Source organism: Trypanosoma conorhini, assembly GCF_003719485.1.
Source record: "Trypanosoma conorhini strain 025E chromosome Unknown Tco_14.4_contig_00612, whole genome shotgun sequence".
NCBI lineage: Eukaryota > Euglenozoa > Kinetoplastea > Trypanosomatida > Trypanosomatidae > Trypanosoma > Trypanosoma conorhini.
Window position 1 is genome coordinate 1 of NW_021704698.1, and position 10,963 is coordinate 10,963.

The 10,963-nt window shown below is 58.5% G+C and overlaps 4 protein-coding genes across 4 annotated transcripts, besides 6 other annotated features; all 4 read left to right on the plus strand.

Annotated features, from left to right (window-relative positions):
* Nucleotides 1–36: 36 nt before the first annotated feature.
* Nucleotides 37–65: a microsatellite.
* A 467-nt stretch (nucleotides 66–532) lies between these two features.
* Nucleotides 533–1,327, plus strand: Tco025E_07664 (thiopurine S-methyltransferase; the record flags this gene model as incomplete). Its single annotated transcript, XM_029374524.1, has 1 exon — nucleotides 533–1,327. The coding sequence occupies one exon, from the start codon at nucleotides 533–535 to the stop codon at nucleotides 1,325–1,327; it is 795 nt and encodes a 264-aa protein (XP_029225380.1).
* A 97-nt stretch (nucleotides 1,328–1,424) lies between these two features.
* Nucleotides 1,425–1,455: a microsatellite.
* A 254-nt stretch (nucleotides 1,456–1,709) lies between these two features.
* Nucleotides 1,710–2,591, plus strand: Tco025E_07665 (RNA helicase; the record flags this gene model as incomplete). The annotated part of the gene is made up of 1 exon (XM_029374525.1): nucleotides 1,710–2,591. One exon carries the CDS (start codon nucleotides 1,710–1,712, stop codon nucleotides 2,589–2,591), a length of 882 nt encoding a protein of 293 aa, XP_029225381.1.
* An 11-nt stretch (nucleotides 2,592–2,602) lies between these two features.
* Nucleotides 2,603–2,620: a microsatellite.
* Nucleotides 2,621–2,821: 201 nt separating this feature from the next.
* On the plus strand, nucleotides 2,822–4,201 carry Tco025E_07666 (mucin-associated surface protein (MASP); the record flags this gene model as incomplete). The annotated part of the gene is made up of 1 exon (XM_029374526.1): nucleotides 2,822–4,201. The coding sequence occupies one exon, from the start codon at nucleotides 2,822–2,824 to the stop codon at nucleotides 4,199–4,201; it is 1,380 nt and encodes a 459-aa protein (XP_029225382.1).
* A 452-nt stretch (nucleotides 4,202–4,653) lies between these two features.
* Nucleotides 4,654–4,678: a microsatellite.
* A 94-nt stretch (nucleotides 4,679–4,772) lies between these two features.
* Nucleotides 4,773–4,813: a microsatellite.
* Nucleotides 4,814–4,861: 48 nt separating this feature from the next.
* On the plus strand, nucleotides 4,862–10,039 carry Tco025E_07667 (putative chaperone DNAJ protein; the record flags this gene model as incomplete). The annotated part of the gene is made up of 1 exon (XM_029374527.1): nucleotides 4,862–10,039. The coding sequence occupies one exon, from the start codon at nucleotides 4,862–4,864 to the stop codon at nucleotides 10,037–10,039; it is 5,178 nt and encodes a 1,725-aa protein (XP_029225383.1).
* Nucleotides 10,040–10,296: 257 nt separating this feature from the next.
* Nucleotides 10,297–10,343: a microsatellite.
* The last annotated feature ends 620 nt before the right edge of the window (nucleotides 10,344–10,963 follow it).

Genomic DNA, 10,963 nt, shown 5'->3' on the forward strand with positions numbered 1-10,963 from the left:
AGGAACGACGTGTTTGTAGTGTATCACTGTTGTTTCTATATATATATATATATATATATATATATGCGTATATATGCGTGTGCGCGTGTGTTTGTGTGTATCTTTGCTGTATGCTCCCGCCGTACTCGCAATGCTGCGACTGACGTGGCCCAATGGAGGGAAAGGCGGTGAACAAGGAACGTGGGTGAAGTGGGGAGGGGGCGCTGCTGCTGCTGGTACGCCTCTTTTTTCTGCTGTCATCCCACGCACAGGCTGCGCGGGGTGGGTTTTTGCAACGCCATCTTCTGCGTAACTGGTCCTCTTTCTCTTTGCCGCGAAGGCGCACCATTCCGCTGTGGCGGAGAAGGGCGAAAGCAGCGCAGAGTCATATACAGTGAGTGACCAAAAGGGAGTAATTTTTTTTAAAAATACAAGCGACATATGTGTATATACATTGACGTTTCTGCTTACATTTAAATAAAAAAGAACCCCACAAACCACAGTCTAGCTTTTTGTTTATTTATTATTGTTTTTCAAGTCCGTTTTTCTAGTCATGAAACTCGGATCCCACAACGTTAAGGAGTTTTGGGCTAATGCGTGGGCGACGCATAATACGGGGTGGAAGACGTGGGAGCAGCTTGCCTCCTTCACACGCATCCTGACCGCATTCCTGCACGGCGCGGGTTTCCTCTCCGCGGAGGAGCAGGCCGAGGCGGAGAGGCAAAAGGAGGGCGCGTATGGGGCCGTGTCCCGCTTTTTGGCGGGGAAAACAGCCTTTGTTCCACTGTGCGGCGACTCTGCGGCTCTGGCGTACATGGTCGGCTGCCGGGTCAAGCACGTTGTTGCTGTCGACCTGAGCGAGGAGGCGCTAACCACACAGCGGCAGGTGAAATTCCCAGATTTGCAGTTTCAAACGACGCGGCTGGAGCCCGCCGAGGGGGCCACGGAAGGGATCGAGGTGCACGAGGCCACGATGGACGGCAGCCGCATCACGCTCTTTCAGGGAGACCTCATGCAGCTGCCCCGCTTCAAGGCGTACTGTGAGCTGGAGGTGGACTTTCTGTTTGACTGCGCCTCCATGATGGCGATCCCCGCCGGCCTCCGCGGCGCGTACGTGAAGGCGGTGACGAGCGTGCTCCGCCCAAGCTCGGTGGTTGCCTACCAGCAGGCGGTGCGGCGACTACCGGAAGAGCGCGACTGGGGTCCGCCCTTCATGGTGGACATGGATGAGGTGCTACAACTGTATCGGCAATACACGGGGCGGGAGTATAAGGCCACGCCCGTCCTGAATTTGGACGTGGAGGGCAAGCTTTACCCACAGTGGTACGCGATTCTGCCGCAAAATTAGGAGCGCGTCATGTACTTTGTTTTCAGCATCGTGGCTGAGAAGGGGAGCAGGGCAAATGCGTGTGTCCGAGGCAACGGAGGGAGTTTTTTCTTTTAAATTGTTTGTGTGTGTGTTTTTGCTTTTGTTTTCCCCTCCAGAGGCGGAAACAAAGGTGAGGTGATATAGCGTAGGGGCGTGCGTGTGTGTGTTGGTGTTGGGGAAGGGGAGGGGAGGGGGCGATGCAAAATACAAAAGAAACAAAAACACATGCATGTATATATACATCAATGAGATAGGACAACGTGCCGTGCACTGCCTGTGCGTGTGGCGTGGGCTTCAACCAGGGGCGTCGTTCTGTCTGCGTTTCCGTTGCTAGCTGAGGTGAGTAGGCAGAGGCGCCACAATGGCCCAACGCGTCACTATTCCTGACGACTGCGTCTACGAGGGATACGGCAGCCTTTTCCGCGGAGAGTCGGAGGTGGCGCCGCCTCTGCCGGCCTTGGAGGAACGCGACGGCAGTGGTGTTCTCTGTGGCCCTCTCGAGCACGCAGAGGCGCTGCGGCAACTTCGCACTGCCCTCCGCGTCGACGTGCCCCCGCAGCTGAGGGCGCCCACGCCGGAACAGGCGTTCGACGAATTGCCCTCAGCGCCGGCAAAGCCGTACCTGTTGTTCTGTCCCCCAGCCGCAGCGCCGTTGGGGCCATTGCCTTCGTCCTCCGCATCGGGGACACGGCACGAGATGGAGCGAATGAAGTCGCAGTGCCGCTTTTTACGCGACTGGTTTATGTGCCATGAAACCCCTGGGGAACGCGCGGCGGCGAGGGAGTTTGCACGCACGGCGCAACATCTCCTGCGGAAGGAGTCGGTGGATGAGCTGCTGGGTCGCACCGACAGCCTGCTGCAGCAGTTGGAGGACTGGCCCGGTGTGGTGGACAAGGTCCGCTCCCACGCAGTGGGGTGGAAGAGCGACGCCTCGTTGAGGGAGTTGCACGACTTCGCCAGGGATGTATTGGAAACAGATGAGGTTTGCATGCAACTGGCGAAGTTGACGCGCCGTTTCTCGCTGCTTGCGCCCCTGCTGGAAGAGGCGGCCTTCCGCGCGGCGGCGCTGGAGGAAATTGGGCAGTGGTCCTCCGAGAGTGTTGTTGCCTCACTGCAGACCCTGCGGGACTCCATTTGGGGCTGGCAGACGAGGCTGGCTGAGGACCAGCAGAGCGTGTTGGATAGTTCCCAGTCGCTGCTGGAGCGCCTCATGGCCGTCCAAAATAAAAGGAGGGGTGTGTGAGGGGAATTGACATATATATATATATATATTCTCCCCCCCACCCCCCCGGGTTTTATTTCTATTTCCTCCTTCTTCTTCTTTTTGGTGTGCGTTGTGCGCCTCCACGAGCCGCCATGTATATATTCTTGTTTTTTGTTGTGCCTTCCCCTTTTCGACGCCGCCTCGATTGGACTGCGCTCTGTTTTGCCCCCGCCTTTTCATTCTTCTTTAGCCACACACAGTTTTCGCAGATGTCTCTCGTGGCGCTGGCGGCCGTGGACGAGGAGCTGGCGGAGGACGTCTTCTTCACCTTCCGCGTGCTTTCTGAGGGCGGGGAGGCGCATGTCCCGCCCTGCTTCATCATGGTTGCCGCGCGGGAGATGGGCTACTACCCCACCTCGCCCTTTCTGCGCAGCTGCTTGCTGGACGTCACCGGGCGCAGCAAACGCCTGACGTATCCGCTATTTCTGCAGCTCTGCTCCGCGCTCGAGCCGACGCGGGCGCTGAGCCCGGAGACGGTTGCGCAGTGCAAACGGGCCTTTGACATCCGCGGCTCTGGCACGTTGAACCGGAGCGAGTTCCGCACCATCCTGGCGTCCTCCGCCGCGGCGGACGTGACGTCGAGCGAGGTGGAGGCCATCGTGGAGCTGTTGGACCCGACCCACACCGACGTCATTCAGCTCTACGCGGTGCAGCTCATTTTGCTGCGGTACCTCGCCAGGGACGCCGCGCCGTGTGACGACGTCGGCTACACCCCGCGGAGCGCGCGCGCGGCGACGCGAGGAGCGGCTGCTGCCGCCGGCGATCCCCGCCTGCGGCCCCTTGCGCCGAACTTGGGCGACGGCGCCCCGAAGTCGGGCCTGCGCGTCGCCGGGGGCGGCCGCGGGAGGTGCTGGGAGGAGGCGGGGCCACGGGGGGCGGCGGGGGACGGCGTTGGCGGCAGCAGCCGCTCCTCGCGTGGCCGTGGGAGCGCGACGCAGGCGAGGCAGCAAACGTCACCCGCCGCAACGGCGCCGGACGACGCCTCGGAGGACGCCCCAAAGGCGGCGCCGTCCTTCCCCCCGCCGAAGACGCCCGTGCCGTCGCCGTGCACAAGCGGCCCTGTCACGCGGGCCACGAGCCTGCAGCAGTCACTGCCACTCCGTGAACGGCACTCCGCACGCCTAGAGACGTCGGCGCCGCGCAGTGAAGCCGCAAATAGACCCTCGCTGCTCATCGACGGTGTGGAGAAGACCTGCGAGACGCAAACGCCCCCGTCGTTGCCGCCTCCGGACATCTGCCGCACTCTGCAGCGACCAGACGCCAAGGATGGAAAAGTGACGTGGCCGCCGGAGGAGGGTGTCCCGTCGGTTCTGCATGAGAGCCGCCTCTTCGGAAGTCACGCGAGAGAGACGCTGCCGGAGGTTCCGCTAGAGCAGTTGAGGGAGGTTCCCGTGTCCGACCCATGCAGCGTCAGCAACACCAGTGGTGCTGGGCCTTTGCAGGACGACGGCGCTGCTGCCGTGGCGCGTTTCGCGGAGCGGCAACCCACGCAGGGACCACAGGGTGCTGCCGATGAAAACACTTCTGCGTCAACGGCGACGAAAAGGAAGAGGAAGGTATGGTCCTGTGGCTGCTGCGCTCAGTCCTAGAGAGTAAGTCCTCCCTCCCCTCCAACAAAGGGGTGAGAGAGAGAAGAAAATATACCGAAGCGTATGTCCTTTTTTTGTTTGTCTGCCTATCGTGGTTCTATAGATATACATATGTGCTGAGATATATATGTATGCGCATTTTAAACCTGTTTGGTTGCAATTTACCTCCGCGCCCGCCCTCCCCCTCCCTCTCCCTGTGCGTAAATGTGTGGTGGCTCCCGGTCAAGTGTGTGTGTGTGTGAGGGGGGGGGGGCGTGTGGGATTGGCCACGGCTATCGGCAGTGGCGTAACAAACAACCACACACATGTGTGCACGTGTGTTTTTGTCCCTCCACTATTTATTTCTCTCCTTGTTTTTTTTTTAAAAAAATGGACACTTGTTCTCGCCGTTTTTCCTGCCGTCTTCGCGGTGGCCCGCCCGCCACACTTCGCTTGCACTTCACGCTACTCACGTGTGTGTGTGTGTGTGTATGTATGCCCGCCGACATCGACCCCTTTACGTTTGTGAAGTTCTTTTTTTTTCCTCCCCCCCCCCCCGGTCCGTGTAGCTTTCAGGGCCGGAGCTGTAGGAATATAAATATATATTTATATTTATAAATATAATTATATATACACACGAGTCTCTCTATTATTCCAAACTTTGCAGGGGAGGTTGCGGGTATGCAGCGGGCGCTCTCCAGGGAGCATCTGAGCGAATTCGCCCACCATGCCGTCAGCGGCCTGCGGCGGCTGGTGAATCCTAAGTCACCCCCCACCACCGTGGCGCAGCAGGAGCTTGTCTCCACCTCCAAATCAATAGAGGAGTCCTGGCGAAAAAAGCGAATCGTCTCAGACACAACGTTATTGGACATGTGGGCGGCAGAGTTTCAGGGGGAACTGATTGCGCAATTGGAACAGTACACGACGGGCGACGCCCGCAGCGAAGGCAACGGCCACGTAGCAGGCAGTGACGGTGCCGCTACTCCCGCTTTAGCGGGGCCTTCATCAGAAAATAAGGGTGAAACACGCAATTTCATTGGAGAAACTTCCATGCTAACATGCACGGAGGCGCTGAAGATCCTTATTCGGACCAACGGGGAGAATGCAGCCGAACTCTTTACTCGTTACGACTTGGTACGTTACATGACAAGATACTTAATGCAGGTTCCTATGAGTAAGAAGATGCGGGACACGCTTGCTTCCGTCTTGTTGGAGATTGTCGGGTACAACTCCAGGCTTTTAAAGGAAGCTCTCGCCGTGAGCCAGGAACTTCTAGTTTTTCCCGGGGATGCCAATAGCGGGCATGTGGCGACTTCACAACAGTTACAGCTGGCAGGCTTGCTTGCGGCAGCGTTTCGTCGAGTTGACGTGCACAAAGTCCCTGTCGATAGCGTCCGGCTCAAATGTGGGCGCGACGGCTTCCTGTCCGGGCTTATTCGTACTTGTTTAGTTATTGCCACCGGAGACGCCGGGGGGGCGAGCGGCGGGGCCCAGGTTACCGCCTTGTTGACGTATTTTGGTTTATTAAACGGCATGGTGCGTGGGTGTGCCGCCAACAAGGAATTGTGTAAGGGGAACCACCGCGACGAGCTTGTGTCACTGTGGATCATTGCGGCCTCGAGTGTGTCGAGGGTAGAAACTTCACTGCCCGTCCCTACGAACGTTCCAGGGAAGGAGGCCACCGTTGCCGTGGAGGGGGCCCAGCTCTGGGCCTCGGAGCTCATTGAATTTCTGCTGGAGGTTGCAACGAGCGAAAGCTTCGCACTGCGACGGCAGCTACTAAACAGTGAGGGCATGAACACCGTTGAGGGCCGAAGCGTGCTGAACAACACCGGCTTCCCACCGCTGTCGCCGTCGTCGTTGTCGTTGTCTTCCTCGGGCGTCGTCAGCCGTGCCACGCGAAGCTACGAGTTTTTACCCGCACACTGGGACGCCCTCTTGAGCGGAGGATCGGCCTACGTGTGGAACCTGGCACGTATTTTGTTTAACTGCCTCTTGTCCAGTGAAGGGTGCGAGTTTATTGCAGAGGCGCTTCTCTGCATGGATGCACAGAGCACCATTTCAGAATTTATTTACCGCAGCGTGATTGCCACACTCATGCTTCTCTGTGTGGCAACCCCGAGAAATGCCGAAACACTCGCCGAGAGCCCAATCATCGAGGCACTTATCGCACGCATCACGTGTTCGCAGCCCAGTGTCTTTGCCAACGAGGTGAAGATCCTTGGAAAGCTTTGTACACCATGCCACGCCTTAAATGCGTATACAATTCAAACCACAGTGGCCCTCATGAGCCTGTTGTCGTCGCTGTACGTCGCTGAAAGGATGCTGCCAAAACTTTTGTACGTCGTGGAGCAAATGTGCGTTCGGCAAACCTCCTCAATTGACGCGGAAATCGTTGATTCCTTGTTACATGTCTTTACCTCTTCTGGGCTCCCTCGCGGCGTCCTTTTTTTTCCCGGGGGCGGCAGTGTGGCCTGTATGGTGGACCGCTTCTCCACCAAGTCTTTCGGTGGCTACAGCTTTGCCGCATGGATACGTCCAAAATGCGTTTGGCTGGAGGGCAGCCCTCTGTATTCCTTCGCGGACGGCGCATCTGGGGGCTCCATGACGTTGGTGGTTGTGGCAAATGGCCGTTCCTGCGGTCTGATGACGCGCACGCAGAACTCCAACGAGGTGACGCTCTCCAGCATTCCCGACACCTCATTCCCGGCGGATGCCTGGACGCACGTGGCGTTCAACCACAACATGTCCGGGTTCTCGATTTTCATCAATGGACGGCGTACGGAGAACAGTTTGTCCATCCCGTTTCCCAAGTCCCCCTCAAAAAAGGAGCGACTGCAGTTTGGGTTTGGTGGTTGCCCCAATGAGTACTCCTTTTTTGGCTTCATTGCGAGCATTGAGCTGTTTGATGGGTCTTTCTCAGAGAAGGAGTTGCAGCGCATGTACCAGGCGGGTCCACGGCCCTCGCGGGAGCTCTCCATCTCGTGTCACCCGCTGCTGAGCGTGGAGAGCCAAATGGTCTCCGGCACAAACAAGTTCAGCGTTGGTGTGACCGGAAGCCTGGCGGCGCGGAACGAGGGGGTCTCGGTGCACAGCGTCGTGGCGTGCAGCCCTCTAAACGTGCACGAGATGTTTTGCCGTCAGGATGTGGTGAACTGGGCGCTGCGGACCCTCGTGATGGCCAAGAAATTCTCCACAAACTTTGGCACGGTTGCCAAGCTGTGTGTGCAGTTTATCTGCACGGCGATGAAGCTAACAACGACGGAGAGGGAGCTGAATCAAATGGTAAGTGAGCGCGCGATTCTGCGGCTGCGCGAGCAAATGCTCACGTGGGAGAACATCCCCCTTGAGGTCCCGGCCATTGTGCTCGCCAGCACAATTCCACGCGGGGGAGGCAAGGTGATGCGGACCCACCCCACCACACAGGGCATGCTGTCACTGCTGCTTGACGTCGTTAATCAGCGGGGCCTGCATCCTACCGCTATTATGTGCATTTTGCGCGAGCTGAGCGATGCCTTGCTGCTTCCGGAGAATGTTGCCATCTTTCGGGCGGTGCCTGGTCGATTTGAGCGGATCTTGGCACTAAGCATGAGGCTCCCCCCGGAGTGCGTGGAGGGCGTTATTGCCCTCGTGGAGCGGCTATGTAAGGAGCCACGTGAAATGGAGCAAACGCTACTGTTCCTTCTCTCCCCATCAGCCGCTAAAACGGCTGACTTTGTGAAGGCGGAGATGCTGCGCATGCTCTTTGACATCGCCCTTACCAACACCGCCATGTGCGACCTCATTATGGGCGCCTTTGGGAACAGCGGCGTCTCCTTCCTTATTTGCCTCGTCGGCGGCAGAAACCACGGTGATGAGGCGGTGCGTATCTTCGCCCTACGCATTATATCTCTTATACATCACACCAACAAACGGTTTCGTGAGCATTTTGCGAAATGCCACGGTTATGAGGTGCTTGGGGCGGTGATGACAGGTCCCGCGGCCTCTGCGGTTCCAATTGGTCTGGCAAGCTTCAACTGTCTTTTTCAGATGGCCTTCGACGCCTTCCAACCGAACAGCGAGGGGGAGGCGGTGGCGCTGCACCTGCAGCAGGCCGGCTCATCGAAGGCCAAACGACGCCCCACAAAGCATCCAGAATACGTCCGCCATCCCGCGACGGCCGTTGGAGAAGCATGGGCTCTTCAAGGTTACATGCCTGGCTTAGTGTCACCGGAGCTGCGCGTGACGCGACGCGAGTACAGCTTTGACATCTCCCACGAGCTTAACTTTGGACACGACACACGGACTCTCCTTGACGATGCGCATCGATGCCCTCGATCCAGAGGAAACACGCACGTTGTCCTGCAGGTGCCGCAAGTGATTCACACACTCTTGTCGCTGCTAGGGCGTTTGCTGCGCGGCGCCGGGGCAGATTCCTCAAGAGTTAGTTCCATGACGGGAGAGTCTCCTGCCTCTTCCGAGGGCAATTCAGAGACAAATGTCGCAGTGCACGAGGAGCGAGGGGCCAACAACGCGGTGGACAGTGTGAGTAGGGTGTCTGCTGCCTCTCCCATGATGGAAGAAACCACAGAGGGCATCACACTGCGTGTGCTTGCGCACCTAGAGAAAATTGTCGACCGCACCGATAACGGTCAAATGCTGCTCCCCGTCCCTTGGCTGCTGTGGTTGTGGGAGGCGGTGAGACCCGTGATTGACCCCCCAAGCAGCAACAGTGTCGAGGTGACCTCTAAGCTTCCAAGGAAGTTCGTGGTCGCTGTGCAGCAGCGCGTGCGAAAAATAGTGCGCATTCTGGCCATTTTGGACCTAAGCCGCAACTACAAGGCTGGAACTGTGCGCACGCTTCGACAGATGGAGCTCCCCTCGTTCCTCACCCGCCTTGTGCTGGAGGAGATCGTCTCGCACTTCACGAAAAGTCGATGTGAGATACCAGACCAGGGCGAGGCAGCCAACATCATCAAGAACCTGGACTCGCTCCTGCACGGCATCGAAGAGGTGCTGTGGCCGCTCCCACTGGGGCTGGGGCTGGAGATTGTGAACGCCATCAGCGCGATCGCCGTCAACAACAACGCGTGGGTCCGCACAAAGATGAAAAACTCAAGTCATCTTTTTGAAACGCGGAAGCATCTCAGCTTTGTGCTCTTGACATCGACCAAAAGGTTTTCCAAGCTGGAGTCCGCCACGCTGACGCAGCTGCTGGGGGTGAATGGGAATGAACCCAACACGATACGGGTGGTGCTGCGTCGATTGATAACTGCAACATCCAACTGTGACGCGGACGAGGTCGAGGCCTTGCTTGCCACGACACGCCAGCTGATAAACAGCGACATGAATCAATTTCACACCGTACTCACTATTATTGGCGTGGAGTACCGCAGCTTTGCGGAGCTGTTGTGTGGAATTGCGGGCGGCAAAATCGCCCCCTTGTCGGCTTCCCCGGAGCGTGGTGTACAGAGCTCTAACGCCTCGTTTCCCCGTACCGAAGAGAGGGTTCCCGTCGAGGAGGTGCCCGCGTCGGCGGTTATTCATTGGAGCCTGGAGAACAAGGCCCCGTGGGAGGTTATTAGGCAGCGCGTGTGTGCCGCCACCAACTCCTTCGCCACCGCGCGTGGTAAAGGCGGTGTGGAGGCCACTGCGCTGAGTCCGTCGTCCAAGGCGAGGCGGGTGGAAGAGCGCCGGCATAGCGTCCAGAACAAGGTTGCGGCCGAGGTGGAACGCATCAACCGGGAAGTCAACTACCAGCTGAATTTGCGTGGCGCCGGCGGCGGCGACCTCTCCCCGACTCCCAACACCGGCTTTTTGAGGTTGACACAGTCGTCAGACTCGGTACTATCAGAATTTTCAAGAACTTTGCCCTTCTGAAACACACAGCGTGAGGGAGTTCCGCTGCTTGGTGGGTGTGCGTGTATTCGTAGAGAGGGGACTGGACGGGCCCTTGGCCCTTTATTGGTGTTCCCCTTCTTTTTTCTTTTTTCCTTCTTTTGGCTTGAGGGGTGTGTGCGAGAGGAATGGAGTGGCCCGACACATGTGTCTTGCAGAAGTGCCCCACACGAATGGTGGGTGCCTTTTCTCGGGTTTCGCATTGCATCTCTTCCACCGCAAAGTATGTGGCCTGTGAGGGTCCGGCCCGGCCCGGCCCGGTCCGGTCCGTCCCTTCACCGCCCCGCTTTGCGCAGACGCAGTGCCGGGGGCGTTTTTAGTTTTATTTTCCCAGCGGCTCCCCCGTTCATGGCCGGCTCTTCTCGGAGCGGGTAGTGCGCGGTCGGGTTGCCCCCCTCGCTGTTGGGGCGTCGGCGGGGAAGGAGGCCCTTGTGGCCGCACAGGCAATGCGGAGGGGGGCGTACATTATTGTTTCTTTTCTACTCCTTCTGCTTTGCCAGGAAACGCAAGTCGTGGACGCTTCTTTCTTTGTGTCCGGCTGTTGCCGGTGTATTGCCCTGCGTGCGTGTGTGCCGCACCCCTTTCCTGCCTTCCTTCCTCCGCCCACCCGCTCTGCCTTTGTTCGTTTGTTTTGCACCTCCGACTGTCGGTGCCCTCTCGAGGAACGCGCGCCTCTCCGCGTCACTGGAGGGCCGGGCGAGAGACCACATCCCGCTGCTTCCTTTTCCCTGCCCTCCTCCCCCCTCTTTTCCTCGCCGCGGCGCGTAGGAGGCATGTCGTCGCCCGAGCTAAAGCGCCACCGAGTGGAGGGGGAAGTGCCGTTTGTGCCCCCGCAATTCCACCTTCCTGCCCGGCCGCCGGTCAACGGCTTCCCGCGCGAGACGGACCTTCTCGTCCCGGGCGCCC